Here is a 26,374-nt window from a genome sequence, read left to right as displayed (position 1 = left end):
AAATAACATCTGTGTGTTGAAGGCTCTCAAATTTCCATCTCCAGCCTATTTCTCTATCTGAAGTCTGGAGTCATCTATTCAACTTCCTCCTCAGTATCTCTGCTTAGATGATTAATAGGCATCACAAACTTAGCCTGTCCAAAACTAATCAGATTCCCTGATCACTCCAAATCTGATACTGTCACAGACTTTCACCATCATCATTAATAGGACATCCATTCTTCCAGTAATTCCAGCAACAACTCTTAGGAGTAATTCCTGACTCCTTTCTTTCTGTCATAACCATACACAATCCATCAGAAAAATATGTTAGCTCTACTTTGAATACTTATTTTCAAAACCCATCTACTTGTTACTTCCTTAACTGCTGACACTGGTTCGAGCAACCATCGTCTATGACCTAGATTACTGCAACAGCCTTCTGACTAGTCTCACTGCTTCTGCTCTCACTCCTATTCAGTTCTGTAGAAATTGTTTGTTATTCAGCTTACCTGTGCCCACCTAATAGTTTCTTCATAGTTATTTCTCCTCTAGGACAGATACATAAATACTATCTGCTTCTCTCCCTCTTTTTACCTGGCTATTTGTCCCCCCTGCCCTGCTTGACTGTAGATAGCAACACCCACTTTGATCTAAAGCAATTCCCTCAACAAAAACGGAAATGGGATATTGGCCTTCTGGATTACATGGTCATGTTCCTGAATATAATGAGGATGTAATACATTCATTGAACTGCATTATAGATAAAGAGGATTACATTTAATAAAATACATTGGAAGAGTCAGATGAATGCTGTTGGCTCAAAGCATTTGATTTAATTAAGGATGCTGAGTTAAGACGAACTGAAAGAAAAGTTGTCCTTCCTTGTGAAGACTCATCATAATTTCTAATATTATTATCATTTTGGCCTCCCTGAGAAGAAAATCAGTAGAAGCAAAATGTATGACTAACAGTGTTTTCAGGCAAAATTTCCTGTTACTTTGGGATTGACAACCTATACCATACCCACTAAGGAAAAAGACTTTTCAATATCCCCCTCTATGTAAATTGAGGTTCCGATACCTCCTTTGTGGTTTATTAAGTGGGTTCAGACTTATTTCTCTTAATCATAACTCAGCTATCCCACTACCAATTTATATAAGCAACAAAAGAAAAGTAAGAGAGATTGAGATACCTATCTATCTATTAATGTTTATGTATCTAATTAAACTGTTAGAGTCAAAGGTTGTTCAGCTTTTCCTCTATCTCCTCATAGGAAGGGAGAGCATCTTCTCTTTTCCAGCTGCTGAAATGAATGAAGGATGAATCACCAACTACTAGTGCATTATTAGCATCCTCCTCTCCATCCTCCAAGGTGATCACAGATGCACCTTGGGTGGGTGGGTGGAGGAAATAAGAATTTTAAATTAATTTGAACTAAGTGTTTTTAGTACTGAAAGTGATGGGAATTTTAGAGGCAGCACCCAACATTTCTTTTAGGAGAGTAAGATTTATCATTGCAAGTTTGAAGGCTATAATTAAGGATGAAAGAAAGAAAGGAAAAAATTTCTGTTTGTGTTCCACGACTTTCATAATACTCCATAAAATGCCTACTCAAGCAAGAACTTCCTTGTTCTCAGCGGAGGACTCCCTGAATAACTATGGCTTCCTACCCATAATGGGATGTCTGACAGAATTCCTTGAGTGAATAGGATGGGAGTAGAGTCCCTGCGAAAACTGTTTGACAGCAAGGCTGGACGTGCTTGCCAATGAACTTACCCTTTGAGAATAAGGGATTTTTTTCTTGAGTCTCAGCCTCAAAAGAAAGGAAATCCTTCTCATTCACAGACATTGCACTCTCTGGAGGTAGTTAATTTGAGGGAACAATTAGAGTAACAATCTGATGCATAGACCAGAATATATTTGTGGTTCTCATAGAAAGAATGTGTATTCACACGTTTGCCCATTCATACCTAACAATAGACTCCTCTTTTAGTTACATATTAAGGTAGTATTAAATTCCTAGAGGACTACCATAGGGAAAACTAATTTAATAGCAATCTTGAGGAGTTTGTGCCTAATTGCTGTGGAGCTGGGCAAAAGAAGGGTAGAAGTTGTTATAGAAATGAAACAGCTAGTTATTGCTTCTTTACATTCCTGGCACTTTAATATCTATATTTCTGGCTTTCTCTTTTTACCCAAGATAGAGATGCAACTGGTTTCCCATGATTTTCCTTGAAGCATCATCCAGTATGCTGAGGTTAGACAGAACAAGTGGTTACTTTGTTGTTGTTGTTCTTGTTTAGTCACTCAGTCATGGCCAGCTGTTTGTGACCCCATGAACTACAGCGTGTCAGGCTTCCCTGTCCTTCACTATTTCCTGGAGTTTGGTCAAACTTAGGTCCATTGAATCAATTATGCACTATGAAGTAAGTTAAAAAACAAACAAACAAACAAACAAAAAAACGGAAGGAAATGTAACCCTCCTTGTTCATAATCCCTGAGATCAAAACCTAATTCTTCTTCAGGTCCTTAATCCCTTTCTGAGCACCTGTCATTTCTAAGATGAAAGAACACCAAGATTCTGTAGCATTTTTATTCAAAAGACTTTTATCTGAATGCAGTCTGAAACATTTCTGACTCTTTTATATCTTAAAGCATACTGGATATCTTGAATTTGTCCATTTTAGTTAAAGCAACACAGAAATGAGTCACTCGATTCCAATCCCTCAGGTCCCTCAGGTCATTTTACAACTCTTGGCTCACAGACCATGGTAACAAAATCTAAGAGAATATGGGTAATCTGTAGCTCCAAGATTGTCCTGGATAATCACTCAGGTTCCTGGCATAAAAAGGTAATTTCCATCTATTAGTGAAATACAGATTGCTGCCTCCAATCCCCCTCCCCACTTGAAACAGTGAAAGCAAAGCATAAATGGTAAAGTAGACAAAATTCATTTATCCTGTTTCATTTTTCTAAGGCCTGAAGAAAGTCTGTTATAAATAATTATTTATAATTATTTTTGGCTAAATAAGCCAAAACATTGCAGTTTGAAACAGAGAAAGGTCTATTGCTTGGGCCAAACAAGGAGAATGATTAGCTCATGCTCAAAAGACCTCAGTTCCCCGGTGGTTTTCAGAGAAGAGTTTTTTGTTGTTGTTGTTTTGTTCTGTTTTTAATTAATTGATTAATTAATTTTTGGCTGTGCTGAGTTTTGTTGCTTTATGTGGGTTTTCTCTAGTTGTGGCAAGCGAGGGATACTGTTTGTTGTGGTGGAAGGGCTTCTTCTTATTGTGGTGGCTTCTCTTCTTATGGAACACAGGCTCTAGGTACACGTGGTTGTGGTACATGAGTTTAGTTGCTCTGAATGAAGCATGTGGAATCTTCTAGGACCAGGGATTGAACCCATGGCCCTTGCATTGGCAGGCAGATTCTTATCCATTGTGCCACCAGAAAAGTCCCAGAGAAGAGTTTCTAGATACAGAATTTGGAGTGAGGGATGTACGGTCACTGACTTTCTTCTGATTGGTTGGTGGTGAGGTAACAGAGTGGTATTTCAGGAATCTTGTGTTCATCCTGAAGTTACTGTCCTCCTCCTAGGAAGGGCCTTAGTTCTTATAAAGGAACTCTTAAGATACACTGTTTCTGCGTCCTCTCACTTCCCTGAGCAATAAATTTTAAATCTGCCCTTTGGAACTCAGGGAAGGTCTAGGAGGCTGAAGCTTTTTTTTTTTTTTTTTTCCTAAAAAAATAAATGGGATACGTGTCCCTGAGAAGGCCCTCCAGGGTTCTGCCTGTTTTCACTATTTCTCACTTCCTTTCTCTGGTCTTTCTGTCTTCCCTCCATAACCCACATCTTCTATTCATTTTTTTCCTTTTTTAGTAGAACTCACCTCTGACAAAATCTCCTTCAAGAACTCTTTTCTAATGTCCTTGAGATTTTACCTGTCTCTTCCCCACATTTCTAGCCTATCTATCTCAAACATGCACTTATTCTACATGTTAGCTATGAATGTCTTCCTTGTATAAACTGTGTGTTTCCTAAAGGGAAATATAATGTCACATACATTTTTAAAAATTGCATTACCTGGAGAAGGAAATGGCAACCCACGCCAGTGTTCTTGTGTGGAGAATCCCAGGGATGGGGGAGCCTAGTGGGCTGCCATCTATGGGGTCGCACAGAGTTGGACACAACTGAAGCGACTTAGCAGCAGCAGCAGCAGTGTTATAATGCGTAAAAATACCTACTTATATTTTTTTATTAAATTAAAATGTTTTTTCAAAGGTTACATCTTAAATCTGTTTTATTTTATTTTCTAAGGTGTCACCTTAATCTTCCGCTTACATTGAAGCTTTAACATCAACCTATGTTGAAAATGACACGTATAACTGAGAACTCCATATTCTATTTTCTCTTGTTTCTTATTGTATTTCACAGTCCTTTTTGCCTCAGTAGTGAATCTTATTATCTTTCCACGTAAAACTCCTTTTTGTTTTGTGTTTCCTGTTTTAGTGAATGGAATTATCTTCTATAATGTAGTTCATGACAGGGGCCCAATAACCAATTTATCTTAGCCCAACTCTTTTATCTTGCTCACTCATTGCATGTAATCAGTAAATGCTTTAGAATCTGCCTCCTAAATTTCTCTCATATTCAGCCCTTTCCAGTTACCACCACAAATCAGAATCTGATTATACCTTCCTAGATAATTGTAACAGTCTCCTAATTGATCTCACCAACTCCAGGCGCACTGTTCCTAATCCATTATACCTGTAACTTCCATTTAAATGAAAATTGTATTTTTTTATCTATACATGTATATGTAGCCTTTAAAAAAATTTTCAATTGACTTATTTTCATTTTCCTTAATGTAACTTATCAGGTCCTTTTCTACTCTTTTTCCTTCATCTCTCATCACTTCTTGGTTCCCTAAAAAAATATATTATGCTAATTCAGCCTTCTACTCTTAAACACATGCTGTTTCTTCCATTTACAGTATCCTCTGTCTGTCTCTTGGTGAACTCTGACTTATCCTTGAAGACTCAATTTAAATGGAGTCTCTTCTATGAAGCCTTAATTCATGCCCGCTTCCAGACTCCTTGCCCGTGGACATATCTTTCTTATATAACTTATGACATTATTATTTTTTATGTTTGCATTTCTGTGTTTTGCACATGGGAAATGTGAGGAAAGAAACGAGAATATCTTAATTACATTTGTAAAGAACTTTCTAAAGTCAGATTGCCTCTGTTCAAATCCTTGCTAGCTGATGTGCAAATTATATAAATTTTCTACATATCAATGTTCTGATCTATAATAGTACATAAATAATACATAGGACTTCCTACATATTGCCTGGTATCTAGGAAACTGATAAATTAGAGGTAGTCCGAATATCACAGGGGCAAGTATCTGACACACAATTATTTGCTGAATGATTGAAATACAAATGAGTAAATGATGAATGAATAAATAGAACTTGAAAATAACTCCCTGTATCTTGATCTACTTTCTGTTTTCTATATATTCCAAGTTTGCTTCGTTCTGTCAAAGATACTGTCTTTTCCACAAGTTTTTCTTAAGACTATAGTACCATTATACTTTGAGATACACAAGCTGTTGGTGTTAACTATGTAAGCATTTCTTAAAATTCAATAGCTGCATATTTATTTTCAGGCATTATGGAAATAAGTTATATGTTAATTAGGGGAATAATCACTTTGTAGCAAGGTCACTATTTGGGAAAATACTTTCAGTAAACAGTCACAATGTATTTATGCTACTCCTTTGCTTTAATACTCCTTCCGAACAACTCTGCCTCTCTAACATGTTGTACTGAGGGACCAACCAAAATGCTCTGGGTATTCTACTTTTTAATAGTTAATGGCCCATTACTCAATTGCTAATTTTATGACTGATTACCTCTTTTAATTATGATTAGACTGAAATGTACAAATACTTTCCTAGAACATATGAGTTGATGATATATTAGGTATTTCCATTAGAAATCCCATATTTCAGGGATCTCTCTCACCAAAATGCTTTTCTCTGTCTTTTAAAATATGGCATTTAAGTGACTGTTATGCACATAATTTTGTTTTTAAATATATAATAACCCTACAGGAAACCTAATAATTGAGTCATCATTAGAAGGAAGAGTAAATAATCCTCATGAAAATACTATCCTGTGAAAGCTTTTAAAGAAACAAAATCAAATTCTAATAAGGAAGAAAATTTAGTTTTATGTGAAAGTTCTTACTCATACAAATAACAAATTTTGGCAACTTCATATAGAAAATATTTTTCACAAATGGACATTTTATAATAATGCTTGATTCTTAGGCCGATTTATTACACATATCCTATTTTGTTTGGGTTATACCAATTACTTCAGAATGAAAAAGTGTAAAAACAGTGCCTGGAACAATAGGTTTTCAAAATTCTGGACAGTAAAACTGAAAGAAACAAACAACAAAGACAAAAATATAAACACATGAGATAGGGTTAAAAAAGTAATATTTAAAGAAAATAAAAATATAAAATGCTAAGTCATTGGGAAGGGTCTCTAATTTGTTGAAGCTGATATAGTATACATTTGACTTTCTAAATAATTTTTAATAATTCAAATATTTTTGCTCCATTTTATCCCTGCTTTGTGTTCCTCCTGAAGATATAAAGCAGGCTAATGTATCAGGGCTGCTGAGTGCAGGGGGAGAAGTTCAGAGTACAAGCTAGAGTTTAAGGCAATAGCTAGATCATTCATGGCCTGTTGGTCAGCACAGAAAGAGACCATTTAAGGGTGTTTGTGGTTTAAAAAATTACTCTGACTGTAGTGTGGAGGATAGTTAGTGTAGATGAGAAGACCAATTAAGAGGGTCAGTTAAGAGGGTTTATTCCAGATATGAAATTCTGGTAATTTAAACTAAATCTGGCAGCTGTAGACACTGAGAAAAAAAGAATGAGCTTGAGGATGAGTTGGATATGGGAGTAAATAGTAAGGAAAATGGGCTTCCTTGGTGGCTGAAACAATAAAGAATCTACCTACAATGAAGGAGACCGAGGTTTGACTATAAAAGATGACTACTTCTAAATTTCTGGGCTTTTCAAATCCATGAATGGTGATTTCATGTAATGATATTGAAAATAATGGGAGAGGGCTGGTTTTGAGGTCCTGTTTTGTAAAAGCTGACTTGAAAATACTTTTGAGACTTTCAAGTCTTAAGAACTTTGACAAGTTGTTCTCTCAGCTTGGTTTATTTCTCTTCAAAATGAGGTGTTTACACTAAAACACCTTATCAGTACCCACTGGGATTAAAATGCTATCATTGTGGTTTCAATTGTGTATGAGTTTAGGAGAAAGCAGAAGATTAAATTCTTGAAATGATAAGCTGAGTTGAATCTGATGTTAAAGGAAAAAGAGATCAAGGTACCTGTCTAGGAAAGCAAATGGTATGATGAAAATGTAACTTGAAGGGCATTATTCTGACAGCTGGGCTGGAGCAAGAGAGAAATTAGCAGATAGGAGGTCAGGGAAGAAACTGAATCAATGAAGGCCTAAAATGGTAATAGGGACTCTGATAAAAGGAAGATAAAAGTTTTAGACAGTGTATAACATGAATTAACAGTATTTGATACATAAATCAGAAAATGAAAGAGAGAAACTAAAACTAACAACATGTTTTATTCCAAGATTTGAAAATGGGGAAAATGGTGGAGACACAAGAACGTATTTAAGGGATATAATTGGGAGACTTGAGTTCATCCGACATGCTGAGTGTGTAACTAAGCTTTATTTCAAAAAGTAAAAAATTTTTTTTTTAAGGGAAAAAATCATTCAATAATAGAATGACTAGATGTTTTACTTTCAAAAACATTTTAAAATAGCATTTAGTATATACATACATGCACGCACGCTAAGTCACTTCAGTTGTGTCTGACTCTGTGCGACCCTATGGACAGCAGCCCACCAGGCTCCTCCGTCCACAGGATTCTCTAGGCAAGAATACTGGAGTGGGTTGCCATTTTCTTCTCCAATATATATACACAGATTAATTTTAAAAAATACAATTAATACTAAAAATATCTTCTGCAGCTTACTTTAAAATTCTGTTTTTACCTATTCTCTGATTTTATTTTTCAGCTCCGTGTGGTGGCCATTTTTCAGCTCCCAGTGGATTGATTCTGTCACCAGGATGGCCAGGATACTATAAAGACTCTCTGAATTGTGAATGGGTGATTGAAGCTGAACCAGGACATTCTATCAAAATTACATTTGAAAGGTTCCTAAAAATACTTTTCTACTTTAAAAAACAGATTATCTAAAAGAATAGTTGACCTTCTCTATTTTACTTACCAAATTAATGATTAATTTTATTGCACTAGTCAGTTGTTGTGCCTTGAGTGTTTCAGAATATTTTCCCCTTTAGCCTTTCAGTCTGTTCTGAAGTTAATTTTCTATTTGCTTATGCTCTATCAGTACTAATGAGATAAATAAGATGGATATTTTTATTCATATATATATATATATATATATATATATACAAACACACACACATACACACACTACTGATATATGAATCTATAACCCTTAACTTAATGTTTAATTGCCCTATATTTTGAAGGGCCTGTGGATTCTGTTCTGCTAGATTGTCAAAGGTAAAGATGCTGTAAATACATTTGAATTGCTACTATATTGCAGCCTGAGGCATCTGCTTACATACATTACCCATATACCTACACTTACAGGTCCTTCAGAAAAATGGCTGTGTCAAATTCAGGAGAATTAATGATTTGCCAGTAAAGTGTCCACTCCCACCCAGGATAATTAGTATTACTGATCAAATAATCTGTATCCTAGAAGATTATAATATTGTCTATGAAAATTTTTAAAGAATGAATCCTCATGTCTGTGATTGGATCACTATTCCCAAATTCAAATAGAAGTATCTATATAATTTTTCAATTACATTGTTGATGCCTCTCATCTTCCAACCTTTTATTTACAAAAAAAAAAAAAGGAAAGAGAAGGAACCCCTGTAAGCATTATAGTAAATATATATGTTTGTCAGAACTGTGCTTTGACGATGGAATTTTACAAATATAACATGCTGCTGCTGCTGCTAAGTAGCTTCAGTTGTGTCCGACTCTGCGCGACCCCATAGACGGCAGCCCACCAGGCTCTGCCGTCCCTGGGATTCTCCAGACAAGAACACTGGAGTGGGTTGCCATTTCCTTCTCCAATGCATGAAAGTGAAAAGTGAAAGTGAAGTCGCTCAGTCGTGTCCGACACCTAGCGACCCCATGGACTGCAGCCTACCAGGCTCCTCCGTCTATGGGATTTTCCAGGCAAGAGTACTGCAGTGGGTGGCCATTGCCTTCTCTGACAAATATAATATGATCTTTCCCTCATTAAAGAGTACCTTCACTGAATTTATCTATTCATGCTAGTGTAAAATTTGAGAGGAAAACATTCTATTTTGGAAGATGTATAATACTAAACTTTTCATATGAGGTCACTCTTCCTTATTATGACTTACACAATTTTACTATAACTGTATTAATTTCCTCAGGCTGCCATAAAAAGTATAACAGATCAAGTGGCTTAAATAACAGAAATGTCTTTCCTCATAATTCTAAAGGCTAGAAGTCTGAGATCAAGGTGTCAACAGGGTTGTCCTCTAAGGCTTTAGTCTTTGGCTAATAGTTGCCTGTCTATGCCTTCTGGTTTCTCCATGTGGTCTTCCATCTGTGTGTATCCATTTCCTAATCTTTTCTTCTTATAAGGACAGAAGTCATATTTTAGTTAGTCTAGTCACTCACTCATGTCTGACTCTTTGTGGTCACATGGACTATAGCCTGGAAAGCTTCTATGTCCATGGAATTCTCCAGGCAAGAATACTGGAGTGGGTCTCCAGGGGATCTTCCCCACCCAGGGATCAAACCACGGTCTTCTGCATTGAAGGCAGATTCTTTATCATCAGAGCCACCAGGGAGTTCAGTTCAATTCAGTTCAGTTCAGTCGCTCAGTCATGTCCGACTCTTTGCAACCCCATGAACTGCAGCACGCCAGGCCTCCCTGTCCATCACCAACTCCCGGAGTCCACCCAAACCCATGTCCATTGAGTCGAAGATGCCACCCAACCATCTCATCCTCCGTCGTCCCCTTCTTCTCCTGCCCTCAATCTTTCCCAGCATCAGGGCCTTTTCCAATGAGTCAGCTCTTTGCATCAAGTGGCCAAAATATTGGAGTTTCAGCTTCAACATCAGTCCTTCCAATGAACACCCAGGACTGATAACCTTTAGGATGGACTGGTTGGATCTCCTTGCAGTCCAAGGGACTCTCAAGCGTCTTCTCCAACACCACAATTCAAAAGCATCGATTCTTCAGTGCTCAGCTTTCCTTATATTCCAACTCTCACATCAATACATGACCACTTGAAAAACCATAGCCTTGACTAGACAGATCTTTGTTGGCAAAGTAATGTCTCTGCTTTTTAATATGCTGTCTAGGTTGGTCATAACTTTCCTTCCAAGGAACAAGCATCTTTTAATTTCATGAGTGCAATCACCATCTGCAGTGATTTTGGAGCCCAGAAAAATAAAGTCAGCCACTGTTTCCACTGTTTGCCCATCTATTTGCCATGAAGTAATGGGACCAGATGCCATGATCTTAGTTTTCTGAATTTTGAGCTTTAAGCCAACTTTTTCACTCTCCTCTTTCACTTTCATCAAGAGGCTCTTTAGTTCTTCTTCACTTTCTGCCATAAGGGTGGTGTCATCTGCATATCTGAAATTATTGATATTTCTCCCGGCAATCTTGATTCCAGCTTGTGCTTCCTCCAGCCCAGCATTTCTCATGATGTACTCTGCATATAAGTTAAATAAGCAGGGTGACAATATACAGCCTTGATGTACTCCTTTTCCTATCTGGAACCAGTTTGTTGTTCCATGTCCAGTTCTAACTGTTGCTTCCTGACCTGCATACAGGTTTCTCAAGAGGCAGATCAGGTGGTCTGGTATGCCTATCTCTTTAAGAATTTTCCACAGTTTATTGTGATCCACACAGTCAAAGGCTTTGGCATAGTCAATAAAGCAGAAATACATGTTTTTCTGGAACTCTCTTGCTTTTTTGATGATCCAGAGGATGTTGGCAATTTGATCTTTGGTTCCTCTGCCTTTTCTAAAACCAGCTTGAACATCTGGAAGTTCACGGTTCATGTATTGCTGAAGCCTGTCTTGAAGAATCTTAAGCATTCCTTTACTAGCGTGTGAGATGAGTGCAATTGTGCAGTAGTTTGAGCATTCTTTGGCATTGCCTTTCTTTGGGATTGGAATGAAAACGGACCTTTTCCAGTCCTGTGGCCACTGCTGAGTTTTCCATATTTGCTTGCATATTGAATGCAGCACTTTCACAGCATCATCTTTCCGTCCTCCCATATAAACTTGTTTTATCTTAATTACCTAATTAATGGACTTTTCTCCAAATACAGTCACAGTCAGAGGTATTAAGGGGTTAGGATTTCAACATTTAAGTTTTAGGAGTCAGAATTCAGCCCATAATAATGACCAACATATTAAAAAGTTGTTTCATTTAGAATAGTATGCAGAGTTTTGTTGTGATATTAAAACCACGTCATTTGTTCAGTAGTTAACATAGGTTGTTGCCATAGTAATTTTAGAAAAGCTTGAAAAGCATCTTATTTATTCAGAATCAAATCTTTGTCAAATAACAGTGCCCCATGAATGTGTGATCCAAATTAACCAACCTTATTTTATTACACAAAATTTTACTTGGTTTGGAGTATACCATATAACATAATATTATTGATCATGTCATTAAATAATTTTTTAAAAATATTTATGACAATATGACAGAGATTTATAATATATTTTTAACTTGTTAAATTTAGATCATCACACCTGAAGAATTAGCATAGTTGTCACTCTGTCATAATTGATCTCACACTTTTAAAAATTGCATACATTATAGATTTAAACACATAATTTTAGTATTTCCTATTTTGGACTTAACATTATTTTATATCAGAGTTATGATGCTAAGGTGATTGAAACATCTTATAGTTTAATAATTCATAATATTTTTCACCCATATATTAATAATTCTCACTAATCATCATCCTTCAATATCTAGTGAAAAGTTGAGCCCCATCTCAGGTACAAAGGGAAGTCTAGGCCCTTTTTACATCTTCAGAGCTTTCCTGGAGATGCTTTTGTTCACTTATGACTATGAATCCCTGCTCTCAGAGTCATCTCACTTGTGAGGTACAGAAGGTCCTGTCCTCTCAGCTCCTTACTCTGCTCTTTATTTGGATCACTTGCCTTCATTCTCACAATAAAAAGAAAGAAAACTTTAGTACAAGGGATAACCAAAGAGGATTATTGGACAGTCCAGAATAATTTAAGATTAAATAAGCCCTCACTGTTCTAAAGTTTTCCTGGTAAATTCCATCATGGGATTGATTGCATCTCTCTCTCCGGTACCCTCCCCTTAGCCTAGACCCTTTTCCATCTCTATCAAGTATTTTCCCTATCAGGATCTTCACCCCTCATTTCCCTCACTCCCCAGTTGCTCCTTCCACTATATAGCAGGATAAGTCTCAAAATATCTGTTACTTAAGCAAGCAATTTAAGTGTTTGTGTCTCTGAGATCCCAACTTGGCGATGGGTGGGATGATGGGGATGAATTTTTGCCTTTCTTTCTAAACATGCAGATTAAGATTTTTCCCCCTAAATCAAAGATCAGTGTTTTTATAAGAAGAATTCACCCCTTCTCCACCTCCCAGATGATTCAAATTGTAGCCAACTTTTAAATTAAAACTATATATATGTGTGTATATATATATATATATATATATTTATACACATAAATATTCAATTTAGAAGAATTACATAAGCATAAAATAATATCATAAGAAAATTAAGTGTTTTTAACAAAGAGTGCATTATTGTATGAAAAAGCATTCCCCAGTTTGCTAATAATGGTCACTAAACCCCACTAAAGTAACCCCTGATATCCTTCAGGGCTTCCCAGGTGGCTCAGTGGTAAAGAATCTGCCTGCCGTTGCAGGAGACATGGGTTCAATCACTGATCGGGAAGATCCTCTGAGGAGGATATGGCAACCCACTCTGGTATCCTTGCCTGGAAAATACCATGGACAAAGGAGCCTGGCAGGCTATGGTCCATGGGGTTGCAAAGAGTCAGACATGACTTAGCGACTGAGCACACATGCGTGCTATCCTTCAGCCTTATATAGGCTATCTAGCGCTGCCTACCTGAAGAGCAGGCAGGTTGCAAAGTAATGGTTGTAATTCAGAGCACCACACACATGACTAATGATTTTGGACTTTGATTTGAAGGCACTACTTTCTCTGTCCAGAGTTCTTAATATGTCTGTCTTATCTCTTCAAACATGCTGTTTCATGGGCTTCTTTGCTACCTTCAGAATTCTCGGAATTGAACTAATATGCACCTACGGGCTATGTTCTAGGTCAGGTCAGCCCAAATTTACCTTCCTTTGGAAAAGAAAAAAATCTTTCCAGTCATTTTTATAAGATGCAATGCTAGAAACACCGAATTTAATTTCAATAAATATAGTTTACTTAGTTATTGTTACTCTGCCACTTTCTTATTCTCTTACCTTTTTACTGAGACACAATTTTTTAAGTTAGACTAGAAGCAAGAGAATCTTATTAAAAAGTGATTTTCACTGCTAGGGTTTGTGCACAGCAACAAAAAATAGTTCTGTACATTGAACCAGAACAACAAGCCTAGGGTGAGAAATGATTTCCAGAATCCAAAGATTTTTGACTTCTCCCCATGAGTATCACTGAACAGGACTCGTCAAGTATGCCTCTTTTTTTAATCTCTCAATTACCCACTCAAGTAAATTACAACCCCCCCACCTCCTTCACCTCCTTGATAGCAATCTTTTTTTTTTTAAACAATTCCATGCTAATTAGCCCAAACACTGGAATAATCAAGAGTTAGACCACTTTGTATATTTATTGTTGATGTTTTCACTATTTCAGAATAGACAAGGTGCAGCTGCATCAGTATATTTCTTTTGAATCACACTTTATGTAACTAAAATAAATAAAGTCCCACATTATTTTAAGTGTTGTGAACAAAAATGTTTGGGAGTTTGAATTCTCTATCTGCCCTTCACTCAGGCATTTCGCGTGTGCGCGCACAGACACACACACACACCCTCGTTGGGTTATTGAGTTTGAGCTATTTGAAAGAAAATTATTTTTAAAACTTCCATTTCTTTTTTTTCCCTAAAGTTTCTTAAAGTGTGTGTTTGACCCTGCTTTAGGGTTGTTCATAAACAATGTGCTTTTTATCAGAAACTGTCTTCTTTAAAGTAATTCACATTTTTTAAACTTCTGCTACATGGTCAGAAGTAGCTGTGTAGCAAAACAATGAGCATCAATCTTCATCAAGTTAAAAATAAATGAGGATCTTATCCATTAGGTAATAACATAAAATAGTCACTTTGAAATCAGAAATGTGTACATCTATCACTTCCTTATTTAGTGACCTTATAGTATTTCAGTGCTTCTTTTCCCCTTTAAGATTTTTCTGAGAAACAAGATATCATTTTTGAACTATCCACCAAGAATTATATTGTTAAAAAAATGAATTCCTTTCTAATTTTCAGCTGAACTCTTGTAAGGACACTGATTGTTAATTCTTTAATAGCTCTTCTCATCATGAGAATATCTTTTTAAGAATTTGTTTCCAAATGATGGATTGCATTTATTCATTTGCTTTCTACTACTCATGAATAGCATAAACTAATTTGACTGAAAATGAAATTTAAAAATTCAGATAATATATTCAGATGACTTTGGAGACCAGGGTTTGATCCCTGGGGTCATAAGAACCTCTGGAGAAGGCAATGTCAATCCACTTCAGTATTCTTTCCTGAAGAACCTCATGGACAGAGGAACCTGGTGAGCTACAGTCTGTGGGGTCAGAAAGAGTCAGACACGACTGAGCGAAAACACAAACTCATATATTCTCAAATGTCGTGAGTGATTAGAATTAGTCTGCAGAAAAACAAATACTGAAAACATTACAAATATATTAGCCATTAGTTGGCTTCTAGAGATTGTCTAAATCAGTAATATCTTAAGAATTACAGTCAATCAGTCAGTTCAGTTGCTCAGTCGTGTCCAACTCTTTGCAACCCCATGAAACGCAGCGCGCCAGGCCTCTCTGTCCAACACCAACTCCCGGAGTCCACCCAAACCCATGTCCATTGAGTCAGTGGTGCCATCCAACCATCTCATCCTCTGTCGTCCCCTTCTTCTCCTGCCCTCAATCTTTCCCAGCATCAGGGTCTTTTCCAATGAGTCAGCTCTTTGCATCAGGTGGCCAAAATATTGGAGTTTCAGCTTCAACATCAGTCCTTCCAATGAACACCCAGGACTGATTTCCTTTAGGATGGACTGGTTGGATCTCCTTGCAGTCCAAGGGACTCTCAAGAGTCTTCTCCAATACCACAGTTCAAAAACATCGATTCTTTGGCACACAGCTTTCTTTATAGTCCAACTCTCACATCCAAACATGACCACTGGAAAAACCATACCCTTGACTAGACAGACGTTTGTTGGCAAAGTAATGTCTCTGCTTTTTAATATGATATCTAGGTTGGTCATAACTTTCCTTCCAAGGAGTAAGCGTCTTTAATTTAATGGCTTCAATCACCATCTGCAGTGATTTTGAAGCCCAGAAAAATAAAGTCTGACACTGTTTTCACTGTTTCCCCAACTATTTGCCATGAAGTAATGGGACCAGATGTCATGATCTTAGTTTTCTGAATGTTGAGCTTAAAGCCAACTTTTTCACTCTCCTCTTTCACTTTCATCAAGAGGCTCTTTAGTTCTTCTTCACTTTCTGCCATAAGGGTGGTGTCATCTGCATATCTGAGGTTATTGATATTTCTCCCAGCAATCTTGATTCCAGCTTGTGCTTCCTCCAGCCCAGCATTTCTCATAATGTACTCTGCATATAAGTTAAATAAGCAGGGTGACAATATACAGCCTTGAAGTACTCCTTTTCCTATTTGGAACCAGTCTGTTGTTCCATGTCCAGTTCTAACTGTTGCTTTCTGACCTGCATACAGATATCTCAAGAGGCAGGTCAGGTGGTCTGGTATTCCCATCTCTTTCAGAATTTTCCACAGTTTATTGTGATCCATAGAGTCAAAGGCGTTGGCATAGTCAACAAAGCAAAAATAGATGTTTTTCTGGAACTCTCTTGCTTTTTCAATGATCCAGAGGATGTTGGCAATTTGATCTCTGGTTCCTCTGCCTTTTCTAAAACCAGCTTAAACATCTGGAAGTTCACAGTTCACGTATTGCTGAAGCCTGGCTTGGAGAATTTTGAGCATTCCTTTATTAGCGTGTGAGATGAGTGCAATTGTGCGGTAGTTTGAGCATTCTTTGGCATTGCCTTTCTTTGGGATTCCAGTGAAAACTGACCTTTTCCAGTCCTGTGGCCACTGGTTAGTTTTTCAAATTTGCTAGGATATTGAGTGTAGCACTTTCACAGCATCATCTTTGAGGATTTGAAATAGCTCAACTGGAATTCCATCACGTCCACTAGCTTTGTTCATAGTGATGCTTTTTAAAGCCCACCTGACTTCACATTCTAGGATGTCTGACTCTAGGTGAGTGACCACATCATCGTTATTATCTGAGTCGTGAAGATCTTTTTTGTACAGTTCTTCCTAACATAGCCAACACTTAAATCTTATTCTGAGATTTGCAGAGGAATTTTTGTTTTCTCTCTTCTCTCATTTCTCAATATTTGGTAGCTCCTAACTCAATTTTACTGTTAATAATCCTAAACTTTTATTTCTGTTCATCTTTCTGTCCTTAACTCCTTGACCACAAGCTATCAATATCAGTCTACATGAGTGCAAATTTTTTAATGAGTACTATTTCAGTGTGCTAAGAAAGGTTGTGGATAACACAAAGAATATTTTTTAAGATACTGAAGATTGAGTAATATCAGATTAAATTTCATTTTGATATCATCTTGTGGCTCCATAATGTTTATGGTAAACAATAAATTTAATGTCATAAGCAAGTACACAGTAGATCAAGGCAATTCATGCGAAATTTATATATAACCATCCTAAAATACAAAATGAAAGAAATTCAAATTATTGTGTAACTCTTTTTCATTTTCTCTGTTATTATAATGTATTTTTATGGTTTCTTGGGGCAAATCTGTGATGATTTTCTTTTTAAACATTCACTCTTACTGAATAATACTCTCTGATCACAGCATTTAATGTTGCTATTCTATTAAGAATTAAGCCTTTTTATGCTTCAGTTCAAAGTAATCCCTGACTTTTCTGTCACTTTAATTTGGTTGTTATCTGCTGACTAGCTATCAACATGAAACTCCAATTTCAGTACTACAGTAGACTGACTAAGAAATAACCAAATAATAGATTTGCAGTGCATAATTGCCTGATTATTTATTTAAAGGACATAATGTGTTCCTATACATTTACTACTCTAAATCATATTATTGGAAAAACTATATTTATTAGACAAAAATACAATATATCCCAGGTTGCAAAGTAAAAAGTAAGATAAACTTATGAAATCCATTAGTTTTACTAAATTATTTTTAATAGTATGTACCAATAGTACAAATATAAAAATATTTCATTTGTACTTCTCAAATAGCATTAAATTACATACTTTCTTTTGACTATTGTTAGGGGTGATGGAGTGATTATCTGTTAATGATAACTGTTGATGATAAAATGATTATCTGAAAATTGGTGGACATTTCAACTGACAATTATTTTAAAAGCATAGTGAATATAACCAGTTGCCAAAATGTGTTAGAAGGTATATTTTTAAAGAGTGAAAATGAATGGTTAATACTGAAGTATCTAAGTATATTGACTTTTTTTTTAATAAAATTGATAACAGTTCTAGAGAAAATTTATCTAATAGATATTTACTGAGAGTCTGCTATATACAGAACATCAGCAAAAAACAGAAACTGTCTGACCTCATGGAGTTTATAATCTCTTAAAGGAGATAGCTGTCAATAAGCAAGCAACTATGATTAGTATCACAAAAGCACAATAAATTGTGACAATATGGTAAATAAACTAACCTACACTGTGAGGTCAGAGAAGGGCTTGCTGTGGACATATCTAAGCTGAAAACTGAAATATGTATAGGAAAACCTTGGTGAAGTCAGAAAAGAATGTCCTAGGCTGTAGGATCATCATGGCAAGGTAGTAAGATGCTCAGTTGTTTGTGATTCCACATAAAGGTGTTTTGTTTTGTTTTGTTTTCCCATAACTAAGATTTCTGATCCAGATTCAAAATGTGGTATAATCCTGACATGCATGAAGGAATTCAAAATTTTATTTTATTAATAATGTGTTATGCATGTTAAAAGAAGCTCTGTTTTGGCTACAGATTATAATATATCTTTTAAAAAATTGAAAGCAATAGCAGCAAGAACAGCCAAAAATCTAAATAAAAACTATACAAAAATTTAATGGCCAAAAGAGATTTGTCAAAAAAACAAAACAGAATTATGAAGCAGAGGTCAGTATGAAGCAGAGGTCAGATTTGAAATATATATACATATACTGATGAAATTAGGATGATCTGATTGAGGATAAATGTTATATAGTCACATAGTTTTCCATAGAATTGAAGAAAGAAAAAAAAAAGACAACTCCATAAAACATGGTTAACGAAAAGACCATTTATTTACTGAAGATAATCTGTAACATTTGAATAAATCTTTCTTGTGAACAATAAGTATATATACATACTATTTACATGAAAATTGTCCACAGGAATAAGAGCTTATAACTTTGGTATTCTTAAATTATGGAGCCTTAAATGATGTATAAGATATTAACAAAGCTAAGGAAAATTATATATAAAATTAGTAAAAATTATAAATAGTAATTTAAATAGCAACTTAAAGTGTTTTTTTCCTAATAAATATGTTTTCACATGTCTCTCTTAATCTTAGATTTCAGACTGAATTGAATTATGATGTCCTGGAAGTTCATGATGGGCCAAATCTTCTGTCACCCTTGCTTGGATCTTACAATGGCACACAGGTGCCCCAGTTTCTATTTAGTAGCAGTAATTTTATATACCTTCTATTTACAACAGACAATAGTCGTTCTAATAACGGTTTCAAGATTCATTATGAAAGTAAGTGATGCCAACATTTATTTTTTAATTATTTGATTCTGTTTTCCATGCTTTGGGTATTATCTTGTATCATTAAGAGAACCTATGAGAATGCTAATGGGTTATAAGGTGTGTGTTTCACTAAATTCTATAATAGGTTTTTTCCAGCAATATCTATGTAATATCATTATGAAGGGAAATACTAAAGAAATGTCAAAAGTATTAACTAAAAAACCTTAAAAATGAGTTCATATAATAATTATTTGTGCAGTTCTGAAAAACCAACAATAGGTGGAAATGTCAGTATAGTAAAGGTCAGTCTAAGATGTATATGAACATTGACAAATTCTTCTAGCATTTACTTCATAAACTCAATCATACTTTTATATTTTCCTCACACTCATTGCATACATTTCCTTTTAAAATACTTAATTTTGTTATTTTGTATGAAGTACTAAAAATTATATTAATATTATAAAGTAAAATATATACTCATGTGTATGCAACTATGGCTAACATAACTAGCCAAAGGCTATATTAAAACAAGCTCTAACTTACAGTGCTGAAATCAGTTTACAATAATTTCACTTAAAACACTACAGTTCAGTTCAGTTCAGTCGCTCAGTCGTGTCCAACTCTTTGCGACCCCAAGAATCGCAGCACACCAGGCCTCCCTGTCCATCACCAACTCCAGGAGTCTACCCAAACCCATGTCCATTGAGTTGGTGATGCCATCCAACCTTCTTATCCTCTGTCATCCCCTTCTCCTCCTGCCCCCAATCCTTCCCAGCACCAGGGTCTTTTCCAACGAGTCAACTCCTCGCATGAGGTGGCCAAAGTACTGGAGCCTCAGCCTCAACATCAGTCCTTCCAATGAACACCCAGGACTGAACTACTTTAGGATGGACTGGTTGGATCTCCTTGCAGTCCAAGGGACTCTCAAGAGTCCTCTCCAACACCACAGTTCAAAAGCATCAATTCTTCGGCTCTCAGCTTTCTTTATAGTCCAACTCTCACATCCATACATGACCACTGGAAAAACCATAGCCTTGATTAGACGGACCTTTGTTGGCAAAGTAATGTCTCTGCTTTTAAATACGCTATCTAGGTTGGCCATAACCTTCCTTCCAAGGAGTAAGCGTCTTTTCATTTCATGGCTGCAATCACCATCAGCAATGATTTTGGAGCCCAAAATAATAAAGTCTGACATTGTTTCCACTGTTTCCCCATCTATTTGCCATGAAGTGATGGGAATGGATGCCATGATCTTAGTTTTCTGAACGTTGAGCTTTAAGCCAACTTTTTCACTCTCCTCTTTCACTTTCATCAATAGGCTCTTTAGTTCTTCACTTTCTACCATAAGGGTGGTGTCATCTGCATATCTGAGGTTATTGATATTTCTCCCAGCAATCTTGATTCCAGCTTGTGTTTCTTCCAGCCCAGCATTTCTCATGATGTACTCTGCATAGAAGTTAAATAAGCAGGGTGACAATATACAGCCTTGAGGCTACAATTTTGTTTAAAAAGTCTAAAATATGTCTGATTTTTTAAATTGATTCTGATATATATAAATCTCTTTTATGTATAAACATCTTACATATTTAAACATGTGGATGTATTGCATATGATTCACAGTTGCACATGATGCACAGTTGCACACATACATATAAACTCATGTGTTCACACATTTTAATCTGGAAATATGTTGCCATATATCTTTCCATGAAAACAGTTGTAGTGATTGTATCTAACAATACATTTAAGATTACTGCAAGATATCTTTATATCAGTTTCAGATAGATATTGTATCTCTTATTTCTGTATTCAAGTCTCCTATGCCCCCTTGCCCCTTAGAAAAAAAAAAATTCCAGCATTTAAATTTATAACTGTATATTCCATGTTAGATGTCTCTCTTCAGTAAATCTGGTTGGACCCGTGAGGTTTTTTTTTTTTTAATTATGAATATATATTTATTTATTTTTTCTTTTCAACCTTATCTACAATATCATTTAATTATATTAACTTCCCTTTACTTAGAGCTTTGTGGCATGGAAATATATTTTATAAACTATTATAAATTGCAATAAGAAGATTAACACATGCTTGGGAATTAAAATGAATTTAAAAAACTTTAATTTCGATCTTTAACATTCATTAGTTAAGCCTGAGTCAGAGTAGAGTCATTTTTAAAGGTCTATTTCAAAATTAATTTTCACTAGCAATTAATTTGTATCATTGTGCTAACATGAGCAGACACCATTTTCACTTTTGTCCAGCATTCTATTCTATGCCAAATACATCCTGTTGAGTCCATTTCAATCAAGATAGGTGGTCGTAATCATGTTCTCATACACAGAATTATTTTAAGGATTAAGTTAAACCGTCATGCAAAGTGTTACTAAAAGGGTGAGGATTTTCAATAAACTGACCAGCAGATTTAGTTCAGATCCTTGCTAAAACTGAATTAAATGGACCAAGGACAGACCCAGGGGGGAAAGTGAAAGTCATGTCCGACTCTCTGCAACCCCGTGGCCTATACAGTCCGTGGAATTCTAGGTCAGAATACTGGAGTGGGTAACCTTTCCCTTCTCCAGGGGATCTTGCCAACCCAGGGATCGAAGCCAGGTCTCCCACATTGCAAGCAGATTCTTTACCAGCTGAGCCACAAGGGAAACCCAAGAAGACAATACTGGTTAGCCTATCCCTTGTCCAGTGGATCTTCCCAACCCAGGAGTCAAACCAGGGTCTCCTCCATTGCAGATGAATTCTTTACCAACTGTGTTATCAGGGAAGCGCAGCCAAGGGGTGAGCCTGACTCTGAGTTTGGCTAAGGCAGAGTCTTTATCACAGTCAGCAGGTTTGTCACCTAGAGGCCCTTGGTGAAATAGTCCAAATTATTACTGAGGGCTAGTGCATAAGTGGCAGAGTAGAGGCTAGGAAATGCTGAGGCTGATGAGAGGTGCAACCGATACTGATTTTGGTCAAATCTGCCCAGGAGACAGTAACTCTGAATTTAAATTTGTTTACAAAAGTTCATTTTCTTTCATTTTTATTCTAATTAGCCTTGTGGTTTATTTAGTAAACCAAAAGGCTAATTTAGGGTCTTCCCTGGTGCCTCACTGGAAAGAATTCACCTGCAATGCCAGAGTCGTGGATTCTGTCCCTAGGTTGGAAAAATCCCCTGGAGAAGGGAATATCCTTACCTGGAGAATCCCATGGACAGAAGGGCCTGGTGGGCTACAGTCCATAGGGTTGCAAAGAGTCAGACGTGACTGAGCGACTAACACTTTCTCTCGTTTAGTATTGTGAGATAATCTCTAACATCACAAACCCTTTCTTACCAAGAAAACAAATAAAACACTATTTCTGTTGACACTTTCTTAATAAGTTTCTCTAGCTGAAGGTATCCAAATTATCTTTTTTAAATGAACCATTCACAAGCCTCAAATTCAGTAGAGAAAAATGTTATCATACTACTTAAAACTTTAAAAATATATTTGGTATTTTGTGAATTTCTATTTTTATTTTAATGGAACACATTAAAGGAGAAAACTTGATTTCTCCAGTGAACCAAATTTTTATGGGAAGGATTTCTTGAAATGCCATCACTGGTTGTACTCCAGAACTTGATTTTATTCCCTTTCTTGGGCAATTTTACCCCATTCTGTCTTCCTCTCAAAACAGGAAGATTACAAAAACTTCACCAATAGGATAAAAGTTATTTATAGTTTACAAAACACATTAAAATAATAAAAACAACACAGAATAGACTTTCTGTTTTGTTTTGTTTTGTTTTAGTGCAGTCCCCAATCCCAAGAAGCTGTATTATGTTGTATTTCTTGAAATGTAGATATAATCATGTTTCTTAGATTATGTAAATATCACATAAAGCAAGGCAATGATAAATGGCTACAAAACAAATTCATTGACACAGATAGCAACCTCTATGACATACTTAGAGTCTCCTAAAGCAATTAAATGGAATTTTAATGATATAAATAATTTCATAGGATTATTTTAATGACTAAATGAGGCAAATTTTGCAAACATTTTAGAGTTATAAAAATGTGGAATATAACAAGCTGAAAACATTAATTATTGCTATGATAATTATTGTATATACATCTGCTATGCTGTGCTTAGTCACTCAGTCATGTCTGACTCTTTGCAACCCCATGGACTGTAGCCCATCAGGCTCCTCTATCCATGGGGATTCTCCAGGCAAGAATATTGGAGTGGGTTGCCATGCCTTCCTCCAGGAGATCTTCCCAGCCCGGGGATTGAACCCAGGTCTCCCTCATTGCAGGTGGATTCTTTACCATATGAGCCACCAGGGAAACCCAAGAATATCGAAGTGGGTAGCCTATCCCTTCTCAAGGAGATCTTCCTGATCCAGGAATCGAACCAGGATCTCCTGCATTGCAGGTGGATTCTTTACCAGCTTAGCTACCAGGGAAATCCATAAATGTCTGTGTGTGTGTGTGTATATATGTATGTGTGTATATGTATATATACACATACATTTATACATACATATGTATATGTATATACATAATTTATAATACAAAGTTTGATAGATAATATATATTTTCATTAAGTTTTTATGTAACTTGTAGCCTGATTTTGGCATCACCGACTCAATGAATATGAGTTTGAGCAAGCTCCAGGAGTTGGTAATGGACAGGTTAGCCTGACCTGCTGCATTTCATGGGGTCACAAAGAGTCGGACACTACTGAGCGACTGAACTGATCAGCACATTAATTTATCTGTAAAAGTTGTCACCAACAGTTGTTTGTTTTGAAGGAATGAGTTTGTTTAAAAGAATAAGAATCTGTTTCAGTGATTTGATTCTCATCAAGCTTACTCTTTTTCATATTCCCTTTGTTTTCCAGGTGTTACAGTGAACACCTATTCTTGCTTGGACCCTGGCATACCCGTACATGGTCATCGCTATGGTCATGATTTCTCCATTGGATCTACTGTTTCATTTAGTTGTGATCCTGGATATAGGCTGAGCCATGAAGAGCCCCTTCTGTGTGAGAAAAACCACTGGTGGAGTCATTCACTTCCAACCTGTGATGGTATGTTCAATATGGAAAATAAACCAATTTATAAACCAAAAATAAATCAACATAATCTTGTAAAATGTGAAGTTTAGCATAAATATAGAATATCTTAAATTCTGCCAATTTTATGTTATCAAACCATTAATAAAGACACAAAAGAATGAATACTGATAATAAGCCAAACTTACCCAATGCCTAAGGTTGTTATATGTATTTTTAAAATCTGTTGAGGTAACCATTTTAGTTGCCTATTGTGTCCTGTACTCCTTGAAAAAATAGCATTGAAAATGTCAAATTGGTGTCAGGTGAATGCATTGAAGAGCTAGAACATTTACCTCCTTCCTGGAAGGCAACGTGTAATAGTCCAAATTCTGCCTAGCTGCACAGTTTTATAGCAATGTACCAGACTTCCCTGTGATGGCCAGTTCCTGGCCATAGAAAATAATATACCAGTGTCCTTATCTCTTATTTATTTCTATGGAGAATAAGTCAGCAATCCTTCATTTATTAGAAAACATGTATGAAAATACAATGAAAGAAGCTGCTTTCCTAAGATTGGGAAGTATTTGTACATGTGGTTTATAAAAAAAAACCACACACAATGTAAATCTATCCATTAGTTCTGGGTTTTAATTTTCATTTGTAACACTATTCATAACTTATATTCTTATCTTTTTGCCAAGTGGAAGATCACATTTCCCATTTTATAAGTGTTTTCAAATACTGTCAGTGCCATCATTTTTGTGTCAATTAGTTTTTATAACAAGGTTTAAAAGAATCCTCAGCATATCTGCCCCATATTTGGTGCAATACAATTTGTAATAGTCGTCATTCTTGTGGTTTAAGTGACAATAACCCAATTCTAACTGATTTTTAAAAATGAAAGCAGAATTTGTTTTTCAAAGTTTTAAATTTAGAAAAGGGCTTCCTTGGTGGCTCAGATTGTAAAGACCCCGCCTGCAACAAAGGAAACTTGGGTTCAATCCCTGGGTGGAGAAGAATCTCTGCAGAAGGGAATGGCAACCCATTCCAGTATTCTTGCCTGGAGAATTGCATGGACAGAAGAGCCTGGTGGCCTATAGTCCATGGGGTCACAAAGAGTGGGACACAACTGAGCGACTAACACAGGCCAAACTTAGAAAAGGCACACATGGCATACTTCTTGTTGCTAATGATAATCATGAGTTTAAACATTTTCAAGGATATTTCCATTTCCATCTTGACTTTTCTCTCTCCTTATCATCATTCTCTTTAATTGAAACTAGGTTTTTTCTATATGTGAGACTAAAGGTGGAGAATACACTCTCAGGAAGATGGAATCATATAACCTCACATTTCCAAAATCAGAGAATGAGAGTTCTACCTTTCTGTTCTTATTAGAAAAATGTGAGGAAAGGTCTCCGATTAGTCCATACCTCTACCGGAAACTGTAGTAATGGAGAAGTGACCTTTATGATTGGCTTTCTCCAGGTCATGTGTTCATCCATCCCTATGGAGACAAATGATAGAGTAAATTCACCAAGATAGAAAGGTTTGGTGGTGATATTATCAGAAGAAGCAGGAGAAAAAAAATAATGTCCAAGTATACCAGCATGCTTAAGTGTTATTAATAATAAAACTGAATGGTCTAGTTTTCCTAGGAGCAACATAGACCCTTATCATCTCTCATCAAGGCAACTGGAATCAACCTTAAATTCAATATCCAACTACTTCAATCTAACCTTCATTCTATTTATACCCAATATCAAAAATATTTAATGACTTTTTGTTTCCTAGGGATAAAAGTTCAAATTATTAATCAAGAAATTCATGATTCTTAATAACATGGACTCTATCCTTTCCAGTTTTGTCTCCTTCCAGGCACTGGCAACCCATTCCAGTACTTTTGCCTGGAGAATCCCAGGGATGGAGGAGCCTGGTAGGCTGCAGTCCATGGGGTCGCTAAGAGTGGGACACGACTGAGCGACTTCACTTTTACTTTTCCCTTTCATGCACTGGAGAAGGAAATGGCAACCCACTCCAGTATTCTTGCCTGGAGAATCCCAGGGACAGCGGAGCCTGGTGGGCTGCCGTCTATGGGGTCGCACAGAGTCGGACACGACTGA

The 26,374-nt window shown here is 36.2% G+C and overlaps 1 protein-coding gene across 4 annotated transcripts in view; it reads left to right on the top strand.

Annotated features, from left to right (window-relative positions):
* Nucleotides 1–26,374, top strand: part of CSMD3 (CUB and Sushi multiple domains 3) — a 1,311,921-nt gene that overhangs the window by 828,947 nt on the left and 456,600 nt on the right. For all 4 annotated transcript variants that reach the window (XM_081504393.1, XM_081504396.1, XM_081504395.1 and 1 more), the window contains 3 exons: nt 8,122–8,260; nt 19,036–19,223; nt 24,096–24,284. In XM_081504393.1, coding sequence (XP_081360519.1) covers nt 8,122–8,260; nt 19,036–19,223; nt 24,096–24,284 — 516 coding nt within the window. The remainder of the gene's footprint in view (nt 1–8,121; nt 8,261–19,035; nt 19,224–24,095; nt 24,285–26,374) is intronic.

This window comes from Giraffa tippelskirchi, chromosome 6 (assembly GCF_054371585.1).
Source record: "Giraffa tippelskirchi isolate mGirTip1 chromosome 6, T2T-mGirTip1v1.2.pri, whole genome shotgun sequence".
Lineage (NCBI taxonomy): Eukaryota > Metazoa > Chordata > Mammalia > Artiodactyla > Giraffidae > Giraffa > Giraffa tippelskirchi.
Note: the sequence above shows the minus strand (reverse complement) of the source record. Positions and strands in the feature narration are given on the sequence as shown.